Genomic DNA, 26,726 nt, shown 5'->3' on the forward strand with positions numbered 1-26,726 from the left:
ATCCAACCATCTAGTGTTTTTACTGAGTAGTCTACAAAGTCAACCCAGGTCTGGCTCGAGGATTTTTGAGCCCCCCTGAATCTAATCCTATACTCCTCAGTGGAGAATCCAAAGCCCTCAATCAGGGTACCCTTCATGAGGTCATAAGATTCTGCATCTTTTCCAGAGAGTGTGAGGAGTCTATCCCTACACTTTCCTGTGAACATTTCCCAAAGGAGAGCACCCCAGTGAGATTTGTTCTCTTTTCTGGTTACACAAGCCCTCTCAAAAGCTGTGAACCATTTGGTGATGTCATCACCATCTTCATATTTAGTTACAATCCCTTTAGGGATTTTCAACATGTCAGGAGAATCTCTGACCCTATTTATGTTGCTGCCACCATTGATGGGTCCTAGGCCCATCTCTTGTCTTTCCCTCTCTATGGCTAGGATCTGTCTTTCCAAAGCCAATATTTTGGCCATCCTGGCTAACTGGATGTCCTCTTCACTGGAGTTATTCTCAGTGATTTCAGAGTTGTTGGTCCCTCCTGTGAGGGAACCAGCATCTCTGACTATTATTTGTGGAGTCAGGGCTTGAGAAGCCCTGCTCTCCCTAAGTAGGACTGGAGGGGGGGAATTTCCCTCCAAGTCACTATCTTCATCCTCTGAGTTGCCATCCTCAGAGGGGTTGGCCTTTTCAAACTCTGCCAAAAGCTCCTGGAGCTGTACTTTGGTAGGTTTGGGGCCCATTGCTATTTTCTTTAGTTTACAGAGTGACCTTAGCTCTCTCATCTGTAGATGGAGGTAAGGTGTGGTGTCGAGTTCCACCACAGTCACATCTGTGCTAGACATTTTGCTTCTAAAAGTTGGAATACTTTTTAAGAATCTAAAGCTGGTTCTAGAATCTAATTCAAACTTTTACAAACTTTTAAACTCTAAAAGAAATGCTAAACAGGATCTAACACAAGGCCCTAGCAGGTCTTTTAAGAATTTAGAAAACTTTTCAAATTGCAAAAATCAATTTCTAATGACAATTTTGAAATTTGTCGTGTGATCAGGTATTGGCTGAGTAGTCCAGCAAATGCAAAGTCTTGTACCCCACCGCTGATCCACCAATGTAGGAAGTTGGCTCTGTATGTGCTATTTCAAAGTAAGGAATAGCATGCACAGAGTCCAAGGGTTCCCCTTAGAGGTAAAATAGTGGTAAAAAGAGATAATACTAATGCTCTATTTTGTAGTAGTGTGGTCGAGCAGTAGGCTTATCCAAGGAGTAGTGTTAAGCATTTGTTGTACATACACATAGACAATAAATGAGGTACACACACTCAGAGACAAATCCAGCCAATAGGTTTTGTATAGAAAAATATCTTTTCTTAGTTTATTTTAAGAACCACAGGTTCAAATTTAACATGTAATATCTTGTTTGAAAGGTATTGCAGGTAAGTACATTAGGAACTTTGAATCATTTCAATTGCATGTATACTTTTCAAGTTATTCACAAATAGCTATTTTAAAAGTGGACACAGTGCAATTTTCACAGTTCCTGGGGGAGGTAAGTTTTTGTTAGTTTTACCAGGTAAGTAAGACACTTACAGGGTTCAGTTCTTGGTCCAAGGTAGCCCACCGTTGGGGGTTCAGAGCAACCCCAAAGTTACCACACCAGCAGCTCAGGGCCGGTCAGGTGCAGAGTTCAAAGTGGTGCCCAAAACGCATAGGCTATAATGGAGAGAAGGGGGTGCCCCGGTTCCAGTCTGCCAGCAGGTAAGTACCCGCGTCTTCGGAGGGCAGACCAGGGGGGTTTTGTAGGGCACCGGGGGGGACACAAGCCCACACAGAAATTTCACCCTCAGCGGCGCGGGGCGGCCGGGTGCAGTGTTAGAACAAGCGTCGGGTTCGCAATGGAAGTCAATGAGAGATCAAGGGATCTCTTCAGCGCTGCAGGCAGGCAAGGGGGGGCTTCCTCGGGGAAACCTCCACTTGGGCAAGGGAGAGGGACTCCTGGGGGTCACTTCTGCAGTGAAAGTCCGGTCCTTCAGGTCCTGGAGGCTGCGGGTGCAGGGTCTTTTCCAGGCGTCGGGACTTAGGTTTCAGAGAGTCGCGGTCAGGGGAAGCCTCGGGATTCCCTCTGCAGGCGGCGCTGTGGGGGCTCAGGGGGGACAGGTTTTGGTACTCACAGTCGTAGAGTAGTCCGGGGGTCCTCCCTGAGGTGTTGGTTCTCCACCAGCCGAGTCGGGGTCGCCGGGTGCAGTGTTGCAAGTCTCACGCTTCTTGCGGGGAGATTGCAGGGTTCTTTAAAGCTGCTCCTTTGGATAAAGTTGCAGTCTTTTTGGAGCAGGTCCGCTGTCCTCGGGAGTTTCTTGTCGTCGTCGAAGCAGGGCAGTCCTCAGAGGATTCAGAGGTCGCTGGTCCCTTTGGAAGGCGTCGCTGGAGCAGAGTTCTTTGGAAGGCAGGAGACAGGCCGGTGAGTTTCTGGAGCCAAGGCAGTTGGTGTCTTCTGGTCTTCCTCTGCAGGGGTTTTCAGCTAGGCAGTCCTTCTTCTTGTTGTTGCAGGAATCTAAATCTTTAGGTTCAGGGAAGCCCTTAAATACTAAATTTAAGGGCGTGTTTAGGTCTGGGGGGTTAGTAGCCAATGGCTACTAGCCCTGAGGGTGGGTACACCCTCTTTGTGCCTCCTCCCAAGGGGAGGGGGTCACATCCCTAATCCTATTGGGGGAATCCTCCATCTGCAAGATGGAGGATTTCTAAAAGTTAGAGTCACCTCAGCTCAGGACACCTTAGGGGCTGTCCTGACTGGCCAGTGACTCCTCCTTGTTATTCTCATTATTTTCTCCGGCCTTGCCGCCAAAAGTGGGGGCCGGGGCCGGAGGGGGCTGGCAACTCCACTAGCTGGAGTGTCCTGCGGTGCTGTGACAAAGGGGTGAGCCTTTGAGGCTCACCGCCAGGTGTTACAGCTCCTGCCTGGGGGAGGTGTTAGCATCTCCACCCAGTGCAGGCTTTGTTACTGGCCTCAGAGTGACAAAGGCACTCTCCCCATGAGGCCAGCAACATGTCTCTAGTGTGGCAGGCTGCTGGAACTAGTCAGCCTACACAGACAGTCGGTTAAGTTTCAGGGGGCACCTCTAAGGTGCCCTCTGGGGTGTATTTGGCAATAAAATGTACACTGGCATCAGTGTGCATTTATTGTGCTGAGAAGTTTGATACCAAACTTCCCAGTTTTCAGTGTAGCCATTATGGTGCTGTGGAGTTCGTGTTTGACAAACTCCCAGACCATATACTCTTATGGCTACCCTGCACTTACAATGTCTAAGGTTTTGTTTAGACACTGTAGGGGTACCATGCTCATGCACTGGTACCCTCACCTATGGTATAGTGCACCCTGCCTTAGGGCTGTAAGGCCTGCTAGAGGGGTGACTGACCTATACTTGCATAGGCAGTGAGAGGCTGGCATGGCACCCTGAGGGGAGTGCCATGTCGACTTACTCGTTTTGTTCTCACTAGCACACACAAGCTGGCAAGCAGTGTGTCTGTGCTGAGTGAGAGGTCTCCAGGGTGGCATAAGACATGCTGCAGCCCTTAGAGACCTTCCTTGGCATCAGGGCCCTTGGTACTAGAAGTACCAGTTACAAGGGACTTATCTGGATGCCAGGGTCTGCCAATTGTGGATACAAAAGTACAGGTTAGGGAAAGAACACTGGTGCTGGGGCCTGGTTAGCAACCATGCCAAGGAGGCATTTCCTTACAATGGTGATCAGGCGAGTGAGTGCCAGTCTACTGCAGTATGTGAGGTCTGTCAGGGGAGTGAGTGTCAGTGTACTGCAGTGTATGAGGGTAACCAGGGGAGTGAGTGTCCCTCTACTGCATGTATGAGGGTGATGAGGGGAATGAGTGTCACTCTTCTGCAGTGTTTAAGGGTGATAAGAGTAGTAAGTGTCAGTCTACGGCATTGTATGAGGTCAGTGAAGGGAGTGAGTGTCAGTCTACTGCAGTGTATGAGGGTAATCGGGGGAGTGAGTGTCCCTCTACTGCAGCATATAAGGGTGATCATGGGAGTGAGTGTATGAGATAAGTGAAGGAAGTAAGTATCACTTTATTGCAGTGTATGAGGTAAGTGAGGGGGTGAGTGTCACTTTACTGCAGTGTATGATGTAAGTGAGGGGAGTGAGTGTCACTTTACTGCAGTATATGATACGTGAGGGGAGTGAGTGTCACTTTACTTCAGTATATGAAATAAGTGAAGGGAGTGAGTGTCACTTTACTGCAGTGTATGAGGTAGGTGAAGGGAGTGAGTGTCACTTTACTGCAGTGTATGATGTAAGTGAAGGGAGGGAGTGTCACTTTACTGCAGTGTATGAGGTAAGTGAAGGGAGTGAGTGTCACTCTACTACGGTATGTAAGGGTGCCCATAAGGGGCACTCTACTGCAGTGTAAAAGGACTATGTGACCATTCAGTGCAGTGCATGAGGTCAATGAATGGAATGAGTGACTTTCCATTGCAGTGTATGAGGCGCATGCGCATGGGTGTTGGGAGTGTCAGAGAAGCGGGTGACAAGTCCCTCCAGATTTTGGAGTGGGGGACACAGGGGAGAAGGTGGTGGGTAACAAGCTCCCGAGGACCTCCACCGTTAGCAGAGCCATTAGCGCTTAGAAGCACCATAAGCCCACTAGAGCGCTATCTATGACGGCCCTGCTTTTGGCCTTCCGAAGAGCTGAGAGGCCACACAATCCGGCCAACCACAGCCTCGGGGTGTCCCGTGCCACCAGAAGAAGAGGGGGGAGCTGTGTGTGCCTGCAGCCTGCCCAGAGGGAGAACCAGGACCTTCACACCCACCCACTGGCTGGCACGCCCAGGCTCTGGGTGGTCCAGTGCCCCAGGCTCTCCCCACCACAGCCCTGCCAGGTCTCCCGTGCCCATGTGACAAAGCCCACAAGGCCAGACTCCATCACGAGCAGCCGGGACTCATCATGGGCATGTCTGCATGTGGCACAGATGCCCTCTGTCCTCACCAGTACCAGAACCTGTGAAAGTGCCCAGTCATTCGGACAAGGGCACTGATGAGACCCTCGGCGCACAGCCAATGGCATCGCTAGAACACCTCGCAGCATCAGTCTGGGGCACGCCCCTTGTTATCTAAATTCCAAGGCCACATAATGAGTGTATGAGGCGAGTGAAGGGAATGAGTGACGCCCTCTGCAGTGTATGAGGCGAGTGAAGGGAATGAGTGACACTCCACTGCAGTGCAGGAGGTCAGTGAAGGGAATGAGTGACACTCCACTGCAGTGCAGGAGGTCAGTTAAACGAATGAGTGACACTCCACTGTAGTGCAAGAGGTCAGTGAAGGGAATGAGTGACACTCCACTGCAGTGCAGGAGGTCAGTGAAGGGAATGAGTGACACTCCACTGCAGTGCAGGAGGTCAGTTAAACGAATGAGTGACACTCCACTGTAGTGCAAGAGGTCAGTGAAGGGAATGAGTGACACTCCACTGCAGTGCAGGAGGTCAGTGAAGGGAATGAGTGACACTCCACTGCAGTGCAGGAGGTCAGTTAAACGAATGAGTGACACTCCACTGCAGTGCAGGAGGTCAGTGAAGGGAATGAGTCACACTCCACTGCAGTGCAGGAGGTCAGTGAAGGGAATGAGTGACACTCCCCCGCCGTGCATGAGGCAAGTAATGGGCATGTGTGAATTTTATCTCAGCACTTTTATCTATAGCCCAGTGTGTGCCGTCCTTAGAATTCACTCTTAAGACACCACTGCAGTGCAGCGAATGAAAACAATGAAAAGAATGAGTCAGACACCACTGCAGAGTATGAAACTAATGAAGGAGACGAGTGAGATTCCACTGCAGCATGGAAAGCCAAGGAAGGGAATGAGAGACTCCACCAAAGCGTATGAGATCATTGAAGAAATGAGTAAGACGCCAACTGCAATGTATGAGACCAATGAAGGAACTGAGTGTTCCAAGAAGGGACTGAGTGATCCCCCACAGCGGTGTATGAGACCAATGAAAGGACAGAGTGAGATGACACGAAGTGTATTAGGCCAATGAATGAGACCAATTAAGAGAATGAGTGAGACAGCAATGAAGTGTATGAGACCAATGAAGGGACTGAGTGAGACGCTACAGCAGTGTATGAAGCCAATGAGGGGGAATGAGTGAGATGCCACTGAAGTGTATGAGAACTATGAACGGACTGAGTGACTGGCCACTGCAGTGTATGAGACCAATGAAGTGTATGAAACTAATGAAGAAGGAGTGAGACGCCGCTGAAGTGTAAGAAGCCAATGAAGGGAATGAGGGAGACTCCACTAAAAGTGTATGAGACCAAAGAAGAAATGAGTGAGATGTCAACTGCAATGTAGGAGAACAATGAAGGGACAGAGTGAGTCACCAGTGCAGTGTATGAAACCAATGAAAGGAATGAGTGAGACACCACTGCAGTGTATGAGGCCTGTGACGAGGGAATGAGTGAGACACCACTGCTGTGTATGAGACCAATGAAGGGAATGAATGAGGTGCCACTGCAATTAATGAGGCCTGTGATGTGGGAATGAGTGAGATGTTACTGCAGTGAATGAGATCTGTGATGTTGTGGAAATGAGTGAAACACCAATGCAGTGAATGAGGCCTGTGATGTGGGAATGAGTGAGATACCAGTGAAGTGTATGAGGCCAATAAAGGGAATGAGTGGGACACCACTGTAGTCAATAAGGCCTGTGTTGTGGGAATGAATGAGAGGCCACTGCAGTGAATGAGGCCTGTGATGGGAATGAGTGAGACGCTACTGCAGTGAATGAGACCTGTAATATGGGAATGAGTGAGACGCCACTGCAGTGAATGAGGCCTGTGACGAGGGAATGAGTGAGACACCACTGCTGTGTATGAGACCAATGAAGGGAATGAATGAGAAGCAACTGCAGTGAATGAGGCCTGTGATGGGAATGAGTGAGACGCTACTGCAGTGAATGAAGCCTATGATGTGGGAATGAGTGAGACACCACTAAAGTGTATGAGACCAGTGAAGGGAATGAGTGAGACACCACTGCAGTGAATGAGGCCTGTGATGTAGGAATGAGTGAGACGCCACTGCAGTGAATGAGGCCTGTGATGTGGGAATGAGTGAGACACCACTGAAGTGTATGAGACCAGTGAAGGGAATGAGTGAGACACCACTGCAGTGAATGAGGCCTGTGATGTAGGAATGAGTGAGACACCATTGAAGTCGATGAGACCAATGAAGGGAATGAGTGAGGTACCACTTCAGTGAATGAGACCTGTGATATGGGAATGAGTGAGACGCCACTGCAGTGAATGAGGCCTGGGATGTGGGAATGAGTGAGACACCTCTGAAGTGTATGACACCAGAGAAGGGAATGAGTGAGACACCACTGCAGTGAATGAGGCCTATGATGTGGGAATGAGTGAGATGCTATTGCAGTGAATGAGACCTGTGATGTGGGAATGAGTGAGACACCCCTGAAGTGTATGAGCCCAATGAAAGGAATGAGTGAGACACCACTGCAGTGAATGAGGCCTGCGATATGGGAATGACTGAGTGCCACAGAAGTGTAGGAGATCAGACGTGTGGGAATGAGTGAGATACCTCTGAGGGCCTCACCGTGAGTCGGGTGGGGCGGTACCCCAATCACAAGAGAACTGGTGTTGCCGCACCCGGATGTACTGTGGCAGCCAGGCTGTGGCATCGAGTGCAGATCGGGCAGCGGCTGTGGGTACAAGTGCGACCACATCCCACAGTATGGGCAGGGCCACTGGAATTATGTCATTTTGAGGGTGTGGTGATTTTTGCATAACTACAGCTTTGCCGCGTAATCCATCATCTGCTGCTTAATCTGCAAATTTTAACAAAAAATTAATTTCTAGCTCAAACAATTACAAAGTTACTACAAATGCAGCGACATACATTGCTGCGCAGTGGAAGGCCCTTTGCAAAGTTAAATTTGTGTTGCTCTATTGCTATATTTGGGTATGAAACTGGTACTAATGAGGTCCAACAATGTGCAGACAATGTTAACAAGGTTGAAATTAACAAAATAAGGAAGTAATACCATCAGAAAATGTGCCGCATAATTTGCCTTTTCTTGCCGCATAATTTACTCAAACCTGGCGCATAATTTGGCCCTCTTCTGCCGCATAATCCCAGTGGCTCAGAGTATGGGGGAGCATGAAAGGCTGCCCCTGCCCAACCTGCTCCTCCCCGCCCTGGACATAGTCCCCTCCCCCAGGACAGACTCACAGTACCCCTGTACTCCCGTTCACCACCGGCTCCAACCAGGCGCTACAGGGGAGCACGAAATGGGAGCAAAAGGCGCCTGTTTTACCCTCTGAACCCCGCTGCGCCCGGTCTTCTTCGGACAGTGCCGGGGTGGGGGGCAGTTGGGGCTTCAGTCCACAGCTCTGCCCCCTGCATAGCCCGACTCATAACCAGGACCTGCCTGAGAGGGGATGGGGTACCCCAGTGACGCGTGCGTCCGACGTCACGCGTCCTGGTGGTACTCTGTGTGATATGACTACATCAGGGAGGTGTCATTACACCTGCCTCGCTGGAGGTGGGTGGGTGCCTTGGGGTGCACATCCGCCAGCCCCCCCATCTGGCACATATCATCCTCCCGTGCCTCACTGGAGGTGGGTGGGTCATCCTTTAGGGTGCACATCCGCCAGGCCCCCCCCCCCCCCTTCTCCCCACAGCAGATCTTGGGTGAGTGTCTTGGGGTTCACATCCGCCAGCCCCCCCCCCCCCCTTCTCCCCACAGCAGATCTTGGGTGAGTGTCTTGGGGTTCACATCCGCCAGCCCCCCCCCCTTCTCCCCACAGCAGATCTTGGGTGAGTGTCTTGGGGTTCACATCCGCCAGCCCCCCCCCCCTTCTCCCCACAGCAGATCTTGGGTGAGTGCCTTGGGGTGCACATCTGCCAGCCCCCCCCCCCTTCTCCCCACAGCAGATCTTGGGTGAGTGCCTTGGGGTGCACATCCGCCAGCCCCCCCCCCCCCTTCTCCCCACAGCAGATCTTGGGTGAGTGCCTTGGGGTGCACATCCGCCAGCCCCCCCCCCCCCCCCTTCTCCCCACAGCAGATCTTGGGTGAGTGCCTTGGGGTGCACATCTGCCAGCCCCTCCATCCCTCCCCACAGCAGATCTTGGGCGGATGGTTTGGGGTGCACATCCTCCAGCCCCCCATCCCCCCCGCCCCCCAGAAGATGGTTCCAGGCCCTCACCTGATGCTGCTGGGTCCGAATGAGCCAAACACACTCCGAGCTGCGGGGAGACCCCGATGTGACGTTGGGAGATGAAATGGAGCCCCGGGGTCCCGGAAGCAAGAACCGGCACAGACCTGGGAAGGAAAATAAAACCCGGTTACCCCTGAGCAGTGGCCCTGCACCTGAGGTCAGTGGGCTTCTGGGGCCCCCGGTGCCCCCCAGAGGTGCGCGACTCCCCCTAGAGGTGCACCAGGTTACAGATTCATGAGTCACTGCTGGTGCTGAGACCCCCCCACACTGGCCCTGGGACGCTGCACACGGAGGATGTGGGCTGAGGGCCAGAGCGGCTGCCCTTGGAGGGGGAACCGGGTTCGAGTCTCGGCGTCCACTCCTACAACCTGTGATTCTAGACAAATCACTTACACTCCCTGTGCCTACAGCTCAGCGCCTTGAGACCCTCACAGGTGGTTTGGGGGCGCTTTACCAATCCTACATTTATTTAGTGATTTATTTCAGTGCCCTGGAGCTTCTCAGTCGCTTGTTTTCATTCTATATACTGTGTTTCTTGCTTCCTTTCTGTTGTTATAACCGGTTTGCTATTTGTACAAAATATTGCTCTCTGTAGTTTTATCTGTGTTTTGCTATTTGCACAGCGCTCTGATACCCAGACGGGTCATGTTCGTGCGATATAAAACTCCTTAAATGAATAAAAAACACATACAAAATTGAACATTTTAAAATGTTCTGTAAATGTAAACGCATTTGAAATTGGAGACTAAACCGTGAGTTGGTGTCGGTATCTTGGTTTGTGGGAGCACTGCAAGTAGAGGGGGACTAGCGCCCACAAAAATGAATACATTAGAACAACAAAGGCATGGGACCTGGTGTACGAAGCCTTTTTATGTTTGCAAACGGGCTGGTTTGCAGAATTTGGCCATTTGTGAGCGCAAAAAGGCATTTTGGGGTGTACCAAGGCCAGGTGGGGGTGAGTGCCTTGTGGTCCCTTGGGGTAACCTGTTTCCGAGTCACAATCGGGATTTGCGGTTCGGTGTTAGTAAGCGGCGTGTTTAGGGCGTCCCTCACTGATACTAACTGGTATGTAGGAATGCTTTGCGACCGAAATGTGGTCACCACACATTCGCATTTTACCATTAACTTGAAGTTGGTGGTAACGCATCCTCACATGGGAAGGGGTCCCCAAGAGAGCCGTCCCTCTTTGTGAACGGTTCTACATATATTTTTAGGAGCAGGACCATGGACCAGTACCTACTCTTAAAGAATGAACAGAAAACTTTTTTTTTTTTCTTGAAATACATCCCATTTCCCTTTAAAGAAAACGGGATGCTTTATTGAAAAGCCATCACAGACATGATGGTCTGCTGACCCCAACAGGCCACCGTCCCTGTGATTCCAAACAGGTTGCAGACTGGGACCTACCTCATTAATATTCATGAAGTAGGTTTATTTTCAACCTACTGGGAGTCGCAAAATGTATCAAACACACATTTGTACATTGGCCTTTGCAATTACCAGATAGCACATCGCAAAAATGACCATTTGGTAGTCGCAAACACCTACCTTCGTGCCTCTGGCCATGGTTGCTGAGCCTGGCATATCACTTCAACTAAGGGTACATTTAGAAAAACTCCACTCTTTTTGGGTTTGGCATTTTTGAGCACTAAATAAGATATTTCACAATTTGTCTATTAGCCTGATGTCTACTTGTTTCTGTATTTTCTGTAGTGTTTGAGGGTCAAGTCTGAGACATTGTTTGGGGGTCCCCGGCTTCTGACACCGGGCCCGCAGCGCAGTAAACCTGGCCTGAAGCTCGGGGTCCTGCACGGCACCCAGACATGAACAGCGCAGCCTGTGGCCCGGGGTGACGAGGGGACGTGGTCTGCAGGGGCCCCTCCTACACCCAGGAAGCTGAAGACATCAGAGCCACGCATAGGATAACATGATGGCCTGGGGTGTGTGATGGAGGGGTCGCAAATAGTGGGCGGCCGGGGTCAAGGGGTAGGCGGAGGGGGTTGGATGAGTGGCATGAGGGTTTGAGGAGGGAGATATTGCGCATGAGGTCAGAGTAGATGAGACCCTGAGAAGGAGTGAGAAGCGGCTAGCGGGAAGTGGAGGGGGGCTATAATTACCCAAGCTAAGACCCCTCAAAGGTGCCGGCCCATCGATACTGGGGAGGTGGAGGAGAAGGAAGAGGGGACCCCAAAGTAAGGGAAAAGGTTGGCTAAATTATGTTATATTATGTTACGTTGAGTGAGTTGAGCTGTGCCGTGTTGTGTTATCTTATTTGATGTTATGTTATAGTATTTTATGGTATGTTATGTTATGATATGTTATGGTATGCTATGTTATGGTATGTTATGTTATGTTATGTTATCTTATCTTTTGTTATGTTATGGTATTATAGTATGGTATGTTATGTTATGGTATATTATGGTATGTTAAGTTATGGTATGGTATGGTATGTTAAGTTATGGTATGTTATGTTATGTTATGTTATGGTATGTAATGTTATGGTATGTTATGGTACCTTATGGTATGTTATGTTATGGTATGCTATGTTATGGTACCTTATGATATGGTATGTTATATTATGGTATGTTATGTTATGGTATGCTATGCTATGTTATGGTATGTTATGGTATGGTATGTTATGGTACGCTGTGTTATGTTATCTTATCTTATGTTACGGTATGGTATGCTATGTATGGTATATATTATGGCATGCTATGTTATGGTATGCTATGTTATGTTATGGTATGTTATGCTATGGTATGGTATGTTATGTTATGGTATGTTCTGTTATGGAATGGTATGGTATGTCATGTTATGGTATGTTATAGTATGTTATGTTATGCTATGTTATGTTATGTTATGGTATTCTATGTTATGGTATGGTATGTTATTGTATGTTGTTTATGGTATGCTATGTTATGGTATGTCATGTTATGGTATGTTATGTTATGGTATGTTATGGTATGGCATGCTATGTTATAGTATGTTATGCAATGGTATGTCATGGTATGTTATGTTATGGTATGTTATTGTTTGTAATATTATGTTATGTTATGGTATGCTGTGTTACGTTATGCTATGCTATGTTACGTTATGTTATGCTATGCTATTTTATGGTATGTTATGTTGTGGTATGTTATGGTATGTCATGTTATGGTGTGCTATGTCATGTTATGGTATGTTATGGTATGTTATCTTATGGTATGTTGTGGTATGTTATGTTATCTTATGTTATGGTATGGTATGTTGTGGTATGTTAGGGTATGTTATGTTATCTTATGGTATGTTGTGGTATGTTATGTTATCTTATGTTATGTTACGGTATGGTGTGGTATGTTAGGGTATGTTATGTTATGGTATATTGTGGTATGTTATGTTATGCTATGTTGTGGTATGTTAAGTTATCTTATGTTATGGTATGTTGTACTATGTTATGTTAGGGTTTGTTATGTTATGGTATGTTATGCTGATTTCTATTACAGCGCACTAGTCAATCGAGAGGGTATCCAGGCGTGTGAAGATAAAATGGTGGACACTGAAGGACAGAGCGATGCCAGCGGGATGGACACAGTGGGGTCCACATAGGGCTGAGCGGAAGGCAGGGTGGACAAAGCCACAAAGAGTAAATCAGAAGCAGAGATGTGGGGGAGACCAGCACTGGGGACAAAATGACTTAAAGGATTTCGAAGGGAGAATTGATACACGTGGACACCCTTCTCCACGGGGAGGTACAAGTGACAAAGGGGTTGTGAGACGAGGACAGGAGATAGCACGTGGTAAACATTGAGACATGACACGTCTGTGTTTCTGCTTTACCCTGGAGTCTTTTGTGAAAAGTACTCGAGAAGGGCAGTAGCCATTTTCAAATAGATGGACATCTTCAGGAAATGCAAATGGTTTTCAGGGGTTTGGCCTGGCTCAGGTATGATGAGAAGTTTAGAGCCTGGCTATGGGTGTATCTAGAGAGGGGGAGGTGAACAGTGAGTTGTGGTTGCAACGGATGGTCCATGCTAGGCCACCACCATCACTTGCATACAGCAAGTAGGCTACCCGTAGCTCATTGACCCTAACCGGGGCATCCCACCACTGGAACGTGGGAGAGCAAGGCGTTAGTGCAGAAGCACGGTGGGGTTTTAACCGAGGTTATTTAAAAAACAAACCTTGCAGGTACAAGCGTGAATGCCCAGAATGTTCAGAAAGGCATCCTATCCAGTGATGTAACATTAGACCCGCATCGCTTGCGGTGTGGAGGGGCCCAGAGCTCCCAGGGGCCGCTTCAGCACTGTGCACGGGTGGCAGGCTGCTGGCCTGAGAGCTCCTGACTGGATCAGAGAAGGGGAGCTTCATGTACTTTGCAGGGGGGCGCCCTCAAGTTTTGTTACACCACTGATCCTATCACACAGACCTTCCCAGTCACAGAGGAGGGGTCGAGGACATAGGCACCGCTCTCGAAAAAGAGCTTTTACTCCGGTTAGAATTGAAAGGTTAGCTGGGAAAGGGGAGCTGCATTATTGTTGGAGTGGGGTTGGGTTTTGTTTGGTATATCACTTTGCTGACAGTTTAAAATCAGTCAGTGGAAAGTCTCAGGTGGTCAGGGAAAAGTGTCAGATGACCAGGGAAAAGTCTCAGGTGGCCAGGGAGAAGTCTCAGGTGGCCAGGGAGAAGTCTCAGGTGGCCAGGGAAAAGTCTCAGATGGCCAGGGAAAAGTCTCAGATGGCCAGGGAGAAGTCTCAGGTGGCCACAGGGAGAAGTCTCAGGTGGCCAGGGAGAAGTCTCAGGTGGCCAGGGAAAAGTCTCAGGTGATGGAGAAGGCTCAGGTGGCCAGGGAAAAGTCTTAGGTGGCCAGGGAAAAGTCTCAGGTGGCCAGGGAAAAGTCTCCGGTGGCCAGGGAAAAGTCTAAGGTCAGGTGGCCAGGGAAAAGTCTCAGGTGGCCAGGGAAAAGTCTCAGGTGGTCAGGGAAAAGTCTCAGGTGGCCAGCAAGAAGTTGTGCAAGGAAGGAGCTGAAGGAAGGATGGCTGGCACTTTGGATGGTTGGACTTTGGGGAATTTAATGATTTCCGCTTTGGGAGTTTTGGCCAAAAAAGGCTGATTACTTACGCGTGATTCATCGTTTCTCATGGTCGGAAGTACACCCATAGGGACCTCATTGCCAGGGAGGATGCTGTGGTGCGGTTTGCATCAGTGGATGTGGCTTTAGCTTTACGTGGAGATGCCGTGTTGGGGCTGAGTAACCGAAGTTGACTTTAAGTCAATGTTCAGGTTGCTACCCATCCATCCAGTTGACTTTGGTTTATCAGAGGCAGATAAGGGAAGATTTTGTTAGATAATGTTGCTGGCTTTGGGGTGGGCAATTTCCTGAGAGTTGTTTGAGACCTTCAGTACTTTCTTGCAGTGGTGTTTTGCAGCCAGTTCTGGTTAAGACTTTGTCACACATTATTTGGATGATTTGTCTGTACTTTGTGAAGGTGCAGGCACTAGCAGCAGGGCATTGGCACATTTCCATAGACTGGCGGAGATTCAGGAGCCTGCCGTTGTCGCTGTAGAAGACAGTAGGCTCAGTACTATTCTTCATTTTAGTGCTAGCACAGTGATGGGATGAGGACTGTGATGGGATGAGGATAGAGATGGGATGAGGACAGTGATGGGATGAGAACTGTGATGGGATGAGGACTGTGATGGAATGAGGACAGTGATGAGATGAGGACGAAGACAGTGATGAGAAGAGGACAGCAATGGGATGAGAACTATGATGTGATGAGGACTGTGATGGGATGAAGACTGTGATGAGATGAGAACTGTGATGGGATGAGGACAGTGAAGAGATGAGGACAGTGATGAGATGATGATAGTGATGGTATGAGGACAGTGATGAGATGAGGACTGTAATGGGATGAGGACTGTGACGGAATGAGAACAGTAATGACAAGAGGACAGTGATGAGAAGAGGACGGTGATGAGAAGAGGTCAGTGATGAGATGAGGACAGTGATGAGATGAGGAATTTGATGGGATGAGGATTGTGATGAGAAGAGTACAGTGATGGCATGAGAACAGTGATGAGAAGAGGACTGTGATGGGGACAGTGATGGGATGAGAACAGTGATGAGAAGAGGACAGTGATGAGATGAGGACAGTGATGAGAAGAAGACACTAATAGGATGAGGACAATGGTGAGAAGAGGACAGTGATGAGAAAAGGACAGTGATGAGAAGAGGACAGCGATGGGATGAGGAAAGAAATGAGATGAGGACAATGATGAGAAGAGGACAGTGATGGGATGAGGACAGTGATGAGACGAGGGCAGCGATGAGATTGAGGACAGTGATGAGAAGAAGACAGTGATGGGATGATGACAGTGGTGAGAAGAGGACAGTGATGAGAAGAGGACAGTGATGAGATGAGGGCAGCAATGAGAAGAGGACAGTGATGGGATGAGGACGGTGATGAGAAGAGTACAGTGATGACATGAGGACAGTGATGAGAAGACGACTGTGATGGGATTAGGACAGTAATGAGAAGAGGACAGTGATGGGATGAGAACAGTGATGAGAAGAGGACAGTGATGAGATGAGGACAGTGATGAGAAGAAGACACTAATAGGATGAGGACAATGGTGAGAAGAGGACAGTGATGAGAAAAGGACAGTGATGAGAAGAGGACAGCGATGGGATGAGGAAAGCAATGAGATGAGGACAATGATGAGAAGAGGACAGTGATGGGATGAGGACAGTGATGAGACGAGGGCAGCGATGAGATTGAGGACAGTGATGAGAAGAAGACAGTGATGGGATGATGACAGTGGTGAGAAGAGGACAGTGATGAGAAGAGGACAGTGATGAGATGAGGGCAGCAATGAGAAGAGGACAGTGATGGGATGAGGACGGTGATGAGAAGAGTACAGTGATGACATGAGGACAGTGATGAGAAGACGACTGTGATGGGATTAGGACAGTAATGAGAAGAGGACAGCGATGAGATGAGAACAGTGATTAGAAGAGGACAGTGATGAGAAGACAACTGTGATGGGATGAGGAAAGTAATGGGAAGAGGACAGCGATGAGATGAGGACGGGGATGAGAAGAGGACATTGATGGGATGAGGAAAGTGATGAGAAGAGGACAGTAATGTGATGAGGATAGTAATGAGAAGAGGACAGTAATAGGATGAGGACAGTGACGGGATGAGGACAGTGATGAGAAGAGGACAGTGATGGGATGAGGACAGTGATGAGAAGAGGACAGTGATAAGAAGAGGACAATGACAAGAAGAAGACAGTGATGGGATGAGGATAGTGATGAGAAGAGAACAGTGATGGGATGAGGACAATGATGCGATGAGAACAGTGATGCATTAAGGACAGTGATGGGATGAGGACAGTGATGGGATGAGGACAGTGATGAGAAGAGGACAGTGATAAAAAGAGGACAATGACAAGAGGAGGACAGTGATGGGATGAGGATAGTGATGAGAAGAGGACAGTGATGAGATGAAGACAGTGATGAGAAGTGGACACTGATGGATTGAGGACAGTGATGGGATGAAGACACTGAGGAGAAGAGGACAGTGATGGGATGAGGACAGTGATAAGAAGAAGACAGTGATGGAGGGTTTAGTAATGGGAAGAGCTCAGCGATGGGAAGGGCTCAGCGATGGGATAGGCTCAGTAATGGGAAGAGCTCTGCGGAGAGACAAGCTCAGTGATGGGAAGGGCTCAGTGGAGGAACAAGCTCAGTGAGGGGAAGGGCTCAGTGATGGGAAGGACTCCCTGAGGTGAGGGGCTCAGCGATGAGAAGGGCTCAGCAATGAAAAGGGCATAGTGACAGGAAGGGCTCCATGATGGGAAGGGCTCAGCGATGGGATGGGCTCAGTAATGGGATCAGAACAGTGAAGAGAAGAGGACTGTGATGAGAAGAGGACACTGATGGGATGAGAACAGTGATGAGAAGAGGACAGTGATGAGATTAGGACAGTGATGAGAAGAGGACAGTGATGGGACGAGGACAGTGATGAGAAGAGGACAGTGATGAGATGAGGACAGTGATGGGTCGAGGACAGTGATGAGTCGAGGACAGTGATGGGTCGAGGACAGTGATGGGTCGAGGACAGTGATGAGAAGAGGACAGTGATAAAATGAGGATCGTGATGCGAAGAAGACAGTAATGGGATGAGGACATTGGTGAAAAGAGGATAGTGATGAGATGAAGACAGTGATGAGAAGAGGACAGTGATCGGATGAGGACAGTGATTGGATGAGGACAGTGATGAGAAGAGGACACTGATGGGATGAGAACAGTGATGAGAAGAGGACAATGATGAGATTAGGACAGTGATGAGAAGAGGACAGTGATGGGACGAGGACAGTGATGAGAAGAGGACAGTGATGAGATGAGGACAGTGATGGGTCGAGGACAGTGATGAGTCGAGGACAGTGATGGGTCGAGGACAGTGATGGGTCGAGGACAGTGATGAGAAGAGGACAGTGATAAAATGAGGATCGTGATGAGAAGAAGACAGTAATGGGATGAGGACATTGGTGAAAAGAGGATAGTGATGAGATGAAGACAGTGATGAGAAGAGGACAGTGATCGGATGAGGACAGTGATTGGATGAGGACAGTGATGAGAAGAGGACAGTGATGGATGAGGACAGTGATGGATGAGGACAGTGATGAGAAGAATACAGTGATGGAGGGCTTAGTAATGGGAAGGGCTCATCGATGGGAAGGGCTCAGCAATGGGAAGGGCTCAGCGATGGGACAGGCTCAGTAATGGGAAGAGCTCAGTGGAGGGACAAGCTCAGTGATGGGAAGGGCTCAGCGATGGGACGGGTCAGTGATGGGATGAGAACAATGAAGAGAAGAGGACTGTGATGAGATGAGGACACTGATGGGATGAGAAGAGTGATAAGAAGAGGACACTGATGGGACGAGGACAGTGATGAGAAGAAGACAGTAATGGAATGAGGACAGTGGTGAGAAGAGGACAGTGATGAGAAAAGGACAGCAATTAGAAGAGGGCAGCAAAGGGATGAGGAAAGCGATGAGATGAGGACAATGATGAGAAGAGGACAGTGATAGGATGAGGACACTGATAGGATGAGGACAATGAGGAGAAGAAGGTAGCGATGAGATGAGGACTGTGATGACAAGAAGACAGCGATGGGATGAAGACAGCGATGAGAAGAAGTAAGTGATGGGATGAGGACAGTGGTGAGAAGAGGACTGTGATGAGAAGAGGACAGTGATGGGATGAGGACAGCGATGAGATGAGGACAGTGATGAGATGAGGACTGTGATGGGATGAGGACTGTGATGAGACGAGGACAGTGATGGGATGAGGACAGTGATGGGATGAGAACAGTGATGAGAAGTAGACAGTGATGAGCTGAGGACTGTGATGGGATGAGGACTGTGATGAGAAGAGGACTGCGATGAGAAAAGGACAGTGATGGGATGAGAACAGTGATGAGAAGTGGACAGTGATGAGATGAGGACAGTGATGAGAGGTGAACAGCAATAAAGGACAGGACAGTGATGGGTTGAGGACAGTGATGAGAAGAGGACAGTGATGGGATGAGGACGGTGATGAGAAGACAACTGTGATGGGATGAGTACAGCGATGAGAAGAGGACAGCGATTAGATGAGGACAGTGATTAGATGAGGACAGTGATGAAAAGGCGACTATGATGAGAAGAGGACAGTGATGAGAAGATGACTGTGATGAGATGAGGACAGCGATGAAAAGAGGACAGCGATGAGATGAGGACAGTAATGAGAAGAGGACAGTCATGGGATGAGGACAGCGATGAGAAAAGGACAGCAATAAGAAGAGGACAGCGATGGGATAAGGACAGAGATGAGATGAGGACAGTGATGAGAAGAGGACAGTGATGTTTTGAGGACAATGGTGAGAAGAGGACAGTGATGGGATGAGGACAGTGATGAGAAGAGGATAGTGATGGGATGAGGACAGTGATGAGAAGAGAACAGCAATGAGAAGAGGACAGCGATAGGATGAGGACAGCGATGAGATCAGGACAGTGATGAGAAGAGGATAGTGACGGGATGAAGATACTGATGGAATGAGGGCAGTGGTGAGAAGAGGACAGTGATGAGATGATGACAGAGATGAGATGAGGACAGCGATGAGGTGCGGATGGTGATGAGATGAGAACAGTGATGGGATGAGGACAGTGATGAGAAGATGACTGTGATGGGATGAGGACGGTGATGAGAAGACAACTGTGATGGGATGAGTACAGCGATGAGAAGAGGACAGCGATTAGATGAGGACAGTGATTAGATGAGGACAGTGATGAAAAGGCGACTATGAGGAGAAGAGGACAGTGATGAGAAGATGACTGTGATGAGATGAGGACAGCGATGAAAAGAGGACAGCGATGAGATGAGGACAGTAATGAGAAGAGGACAGTCATGGGATGAGGACAGCGATGAGAAAAGGAAAGCAATAAGAAGAGGACAGCGATGGGATAAGGACAGAGATGAGATGAGGACAGTGATGAGAAGAGGACAGTGATGTTTTGAGGACAATGATGAGAAGAGGACAGTGATGGGATGAGGACAGTGATGAGAAGAGGATAGTGATGGGATGAGGACAGTGATGAGAAGAGAACAGCAATGAAAAGAGGACAGCGATAGGATGAGGACAGCAATGAGATCAGGACAGTGATGAGAAGAGGATAGTGACGGGATGAAGATACTGATGGAATGAGGGCAGTGGTGAGAAGAGGACAGTGATGAGATGATGACAGAGATGAGATGAGGACAGCGATGAGGTGCGGATGGTGATGAGATGAGAACAGTGATGGGATGAGGACAGTGATGAGAAGATGACTGTGATGGGATGAGGATGGTGATGAGAAGACAACTGTGATGGGATGAGTACAGCGATGAGAAGAGGACAGCGATTAGATGAGGACAGTGATTAGATGAGGACAGTGATGAAAAGGCGACTATGAGGAGAAGAGGACAGTGATGAGAAGATGACTGTGATGAGATGAGGACAGCGATGAAAAGAGGACAGCGATGAGATGAGGACAGTAATGAGAAGAGGACAGTCATGGAATGAGGACAGCGATGAGAAAAGGACAGCAATAAGAAGAGGACAGTCATGGTATGAGGACAGCAATGAGAAAAGGACAGCAATACGAAGAGGACAGTGATGGGATAAGGACAGCGATGAGATGAGGACAGTGATGAGAAGAGGACAGTGATGTTTTGAGGACAATGATGAGAAGAGGACAGTGATGGGATGAGGACAGTGATGAGAAGAGGACACTGATGGGATGAGAACAGTGATGAGAAGAGGACAATGATGAGATTAGGACAGTGATGAGAAGAGGACAGTGATGGGACGAGGACAGTGATGAGAAGAGGACAGTGATGAGATGAGGACAGTGATGGGTCGAGGACAGTGATGAGTCGAGGACAGTGATGGGTCGAGGACAGTGATGGGTCGAGGACAGTGATGAGAAGAGGACAGTGATAAAATGAGGATCGTGATGAGAAGAAGACAGTAATGGGATGAGGACATTGGTGAAAAGAGGATAGTGATGAGATGAAGACAGTGATGAGAAGAGGACAGTGATCGGATGAGGACAGTGATTGGATGAGGACAGTGATGAGAAGAGGACAGTGATGGATGAGGACAGTGATGAGAAGAATACAGTGATGGAGGGCTTAGTAATGGGAAGGGCTCATCGATGGGAAGGGCTCAGCAATGGGAAGGGCTCAGCGATGGGACAGGCTCAGTAATGGGAAGAGCTCAGTGGAGGGACAAGCTCAGTGATGGGAAGGGCTCAGCGATGGGACGGGTCAGTGATGGGATGAGAACAATGAAGAGAAGAGGACTGTGATGAGATGAGGACACTGATGGGATGAGAAGAGTGATGAGAAGAGGACACTGATGGGACGAGGACAGTGATGAGAAGAAGACAGTAATGGAATGAGGACAGTGGTGAGAAGAGGACAGCGATGAGAAAAGGACAGCGATTAGAAGAGGACAGCAAAGGGATGAGGAAAGCAATGAGATGAGGACAATGATGAGAAGAGGACAGTGATAGGATGAGGACACTGATAGGATGAGGACAATGAGGAGAAGAAGGTAGCGATGAGATGAGGACAGTGATGACAAGAAGACAGTGATGCGATGAAGACAGCGATGAGAAGAAGTAAGTGATGGGATGAGGACAGTGGTGAGAAGAGGACTGTGATGAGAAGAGGACAGTGATGGGATGAGGACAGCGATGAGATGAGGACAGTGATGAGATGAGGACTGTGATGGGATGAGGACTGTGATGAGACAAGGACAGTGATGGGATGAGGACAGTGATGGGATGAGAACAGTGATGAGAAGTAGACAGTGATGAGCTGAGGACTGTGATGGGATGAGGACTGTGATGAGAAGAGGACTGCGATGAGAAAAGGACAGTGATGGGATGAGAACAGTGATGAGAAGTGGACAGTGATGAGATGAGGACAGTGATGAGAGGTGAACAGCAATAAAGGACAGGACAGTGATGGTTTGAGGACAGTGATGAGAAGAGGACAGTGATGGGATGAGGACGGTGATGAGAAGACAACTGTGATGGGATGAGTACAGCGATGAGAAGAGGACAGCGAGTAGATGAGGACAGTGATGAAAAGCGACTATGATGAGAAGAGGACAGTGATGAGAAGATGACTGTGATGAGATGAGGACAGCGATGAAAAGAGGACAGCGATGAGATGAGGACAGTAATGAGAAGAGGACAGTCATGGGATGAGGACAGCGATGAGAAAAGGACAGCAATAAGAAGAGGACAGCGATGGGATAAGGACAGAGATGAGATGAGGACAGTGATGAGAAGAGGACAGTGATGTTTTGAGGACAATGATGAGAAGAGGACAGTGATGGGATGAGGACAGTGATGAGAAGAGGATAGTGATGGGATGAGGACAGTGATGAGAAGAGAACAGCAATGAGAAGAGGACAGCGATAGGATGAGGACAGCGATGAGATCAGGACAGTGATGAGAAGAGGATAGTGACGGGATGAAGATACTGATGGAATGAGGGCAGTGGTGAGGAGAGGACAGTGATGAGATGATGACAGAGATGAGATGAGGACAGCGATGAGGTGCGGATGGTGATGAGATGAGAACAGTGATGGGATGAGGACAGTGATGAGAAGATGACAGTGATGGGATGAGGACGGTGATGAGAAGACAACTGTGATGGGATGAGTACAGCGATGAGAAGAGGACAGCGATTAGATGAGGACAGTGATTAGATGAGGACAGTGATGAAAAGGCGACTATGAGAAGAGGACAGTGATGAGAAGATGACTGTGATGAGATGAGGACAGCGATGAAAAGAGGACAGCGATGAGATGAGGACAGTAATGAGAAGAGGACAGTCATGGAATGAGGACAGCGATAAGAAGAGGACAGTCATGGGATGAGGACAGCAATGAGAAAAGGACAGCAATACGAAGAGGACAGTGATGGGATAAGGACAGCGATGAGATGAGGACAGTGATGAGAAGAGGACAGTGATGTTTTGAGGACAATGATGAGAAGAGGACAGTGATGGGATGAGGACAGTGATGAGAAGAGGATAGTGATGGATGAGGACAGTGATGAGAAGAAGACAGTGATGGAGGGCTTAGTAATGGGAAGGGCTCATCGATGGGAAGGGCTCAGCAATGGGAAAGGCTCAGCGATGGGACAGGCTCAGTAATGGGAAGAGCTCAGTGGAGGGACAAGCTCAGTGATGGGAAGGGCTCAGCGATGGGACGGGTCAGTGATGGGATGAGAACAATGAAGAGAAGAGGACTGTGATGAGATGAGGACACTGATGGGATGAGAACAGTGATGAGAAGAGGACACTGATGGGACGAGGACAGTGATGAGAAGAAGACAGTAATGGAATGAGGACAGTGGTGAGAAGAGGACAGCGATGAGAAAAGGACAGCGATTAGAAGAGGACAGCAAAGGGATGAGGAAAGCGATGAGATGAGGACAATGATGAGAAGAGGACAGTGATAGGATGAGGACAGCGATGAGAAGAAGTAAGTGATGTGATGAGGACAGTGGTGAGAAGAAGTAAGTGATGTGATGAGGACAGTGGTGAGAAGAGGACTGTGATGAGAAGAGGACAGTGATGGGATGAGGACAGCGATGAGATGAGGACAGTGATGAGATGAGGACTGTGATGGGATGAGGACTGTGATGAGACAAGGACAGTGATGGGATGAGGACAGTGATGGGATGAGAACAGTGATGAGAAGTAGACAGTGATGAGCTGAGGACTGTGATGGGATGAGGACTGTGATGAGAAGAGGACTGCGATGAGAAGAGGACAGTGATGGGATGAGAACAGTGATGAGAAGTGGACAGTGATGAGATGAGGACAGTGATGAGAGGTGAACAGCAATAAAGGACAGGACAGTGATGGGTTGAGGACAGTGATGAGAAGAGGACAGTGATGGGATGAGGACGGTGATGAGAAGACAACTGTGATGGGATGAGTACAGCAATGAGAAGAGGACAGCGAGTAGATGAGGACAGTGATGAAAAGCGACTATGATGAGAAGAGGACAGTGATGAGAAGATGACTGTGATGAGATGAGGACAGCGATGAAAAGAGGACAGCGATGAGATGAGGACAGTAATGAGAAGAGGACAGTCATGGGATGAGGACAGTGATGAGAAAAGGACAGCAATAAGAAGAGGACAGCGATGGGATAAGGACAGAGATGAGATGAGGACAGTGATGAGAAGAGGACAGTGATGTTTTGAGGACAATGATGAGAAGAGGACAGTGATGGGATGAGGACAGTGATGAGAAGAGGATAGTGATGGGATGAGGACAGTGATGAGAAGAGAACAGCAATGAGAAGAGGACAGCGATAGGATGAGGACAGCGATGAGATCAGGACAGTGATGAGAAGAGGATAGTGACGGGATGAAGATACTGATGGAATGAGGGCAGTGGTGAGAAGAGGACAGTGATGAGATGATGACAGAGATGAGATGAGGACAGCGATGAGGTGCGGATGGTGATGAGAACAGTGATGGGATGAGGACAGTAATGAGAAGAGGACAGTCATGGGATGAGGACAGCAATGAGAAAAGGACAGCAATACGAAGAGGACAGTGATGGGATAAGGACAGCAATGAGATGAGGACAGTGATGAGAAGAGGACAGTGAGGTTTTGAGGACAATGATGAGAAGAGGACAGTGATGGGATGAGGACAGTGATAGGATGAGGACAATGAGGAGAAGAAGGTAGCGATGAGATGAGGACAGTGATGACAAGAAGACAGTGATGGGATGAAGACAGCGATGAGAAGAAGTAAGTGATGTGATGAGGACAGTGGTGAGAAGAGGACTGTGATGAGAAGAGGACAGTGATGGGATGAGGACAGCGATGAGATGAGGACAGTGATGAGATGAGGACTGTGATGGGATGAGGACTGTGATGAGACAAGGACAGTGATGGGATGAGGACAGTGATGGGATGAGAACAGTGATGAGAAGTAGACAGTGATGAGCTGAGGACTGTGATGGGATGAGGACTGTGATGAGAAGAGGACTGCGATGAGAAGAGGACAGTGATGGGATGAGAACAGTGATGAGAAGAGGACTGCGATGAGAAGAGGACAGTGATGGGATGAGAACAGTGATGAGAAGTGGACAGTGATGGGTTGAGGACAGTGATGAGAAGAGGACAGTGATGGGATGAGGACGGTGATGAGAAGACAACTGTGATGGGATAAGTACAGCGATGAGAAGAGGACAGCGAGTAGATGAGGACAGTGATGAAAAGCGACTATGATGAGAAGAGGACAGTGATGAGAAGATGACTGTGATGAGATGAGTACAGCGATGAAAATAGGACAGCGATGAGATGAGGACAGTAATGAGAAGAGGACAGTCATGGGATGAGGACAGTGATGAGAAAAGGACAGCAATAAGAAGAGGACAGCGATGGGATAAGGACAGAGATGAGATGAGGACAGTGATGAGAAGAGGACAGTGATGTTTTGAGGACAATGATGAGAAAAGGACAGTGATGGGATGAGGACAGTGATGAGAAGAGGATAGTGATGGGATGAGGACAGTGATGAGAAGAGAACAGCAATGAGAAGAGGACAGCAATAGGATGAGGACAGCGATGAGATCAGGACAGTGATGAGAAGAGGATAGTGACGGGATGAAGATACTGATGGAATGAGGGCAGTGGTGAGAAGAGGACAGTGATGAGATGATGACAGAGATGAGATGAGGACAGCGATGAGGTGCGGATGGTGATGAGAACAGTGATGGGATGAGGACAGTAATGAGAAGAGGACAGTCATGGGATGAGGACAGCAATGAGAAAAGGACAGCAATACGAAGAGGACAGTGATGGGATAAGGACAGCAATGAGATGAGGACAGTGATGAGAAGAGGACAGTGATGTTTTGAGGACAATGATGAGAAGAGGACAGTGATGGGATGAGGACAGTGATAGGATGAGGACAATGAGGAGAAGAAGGTAGCGATGAGATGAGGACAGTGATGACAAGAAGACAGTGATGGGATGAAGACAGCGATGAGAAGAAGTAAGTGATGTGATGAGGACAGTGGTGAGAAGAGGACTGTGATGAGAAGAGGACAGTGATGGGATGAGGACAGCGATGAGATGAGGACAGTGATGAGATGAGGACTGTGATGGGATGAGGACTGTGATGAGACAAGGACAGTGATGGGATGAGGACAGTGATGGGATGAGAACAGTGATGAGAAGTAGACAGTGATGAGCTGAGGACTGTGATGGGATGAGGACTGTGATGAGAAGAGGACTGCGATGAGAAGAGGACAGTGATGGGATGAGAACAGTGATGAGAAGAGGACTGCGATGAGAAGAGGACAGTGATGGGATGAGAACAGTGATGAGAAGTGGACAGTGATGGGTTGAGGACAGTGATGAGAAGAGGACAGTGATGGGATGAGGACGGTGATGAGAAGACAACTGTGATGGGATGAGTACAGCGATGAGAAGAGGACAGCGAGTAGATGAGGACAGTGATGAAAAGCGACTATGATGAGAAGAGGACAGTGATGAGAAGATGACTGTGATGAGATGAGGACAGCGATGAAAAGAGGACAGCGATGAGATGAGGACAGTAATGAGAAGAGGACAGTCATGGGATGAGGACAGCGATGAGAAAAGGACAGCAATACGAAGAGGACAGCGATGGGATAAGGACAGAGATGAGATGAGGACAGTGATGAGAAGAGGACAGTGATGTTTTGAGGACAATGATGAGAAGAGGACAGTGATGGGATGAGGACAGTGATGAGAAGAGGATAGTGATGGGATGAGGACAGTGATGAGAAGAGAACAGCAATGAGAAGAGGACAGCGATAGGATGAGGACAGCGATGAGATCAGGACAGTGATGAGAAGAGGATAGTGACGGGATGAAGATACTGATGGAATGAGGGCAGTGGTGAGA

The 26,726-nt window shown here is 48.6% G+C and overlaps 1 protein-coding gene across 1 annotated transcript in view; it reads right to left on the reverse strand.

The window, feature by feature from the left end:
• The window catches only part of LOC138285947 (astacin-like metalloendopeptidase), a 192,376-nt gene that overhangs the window by 41,648 nt on the left and 124,002 nt on the right, over positions 1-26,726 (reverse strand). The window contains exon 7 of the mRNA XM_069226466.1: positions 9,211-9,326. Within this exon, the coding sequence (XP_069082567.1) occupies positions 9,211-9,326 (116 nt within the window). The remainder of the gene's footprint in view (positions 1-9,210; positions 9,327-26,726) is intronic.

The sequence above is a fragment of the Pleurodeles waltl genome, chromosome 3_1, assembly GCF_031143425.1.
Source record: "Pleurodeles waltl isolate 20211129_DDA chromosome 3_1, aPleWal1.hap1.20221129, whole genome shotgun sequence".
Lineage (NCBI taxonomy): Eukaryota > Metazoa > Chordata > Amphibia > Caudata > Salamandridae > Pleurodeles > Pleurodeles waltl.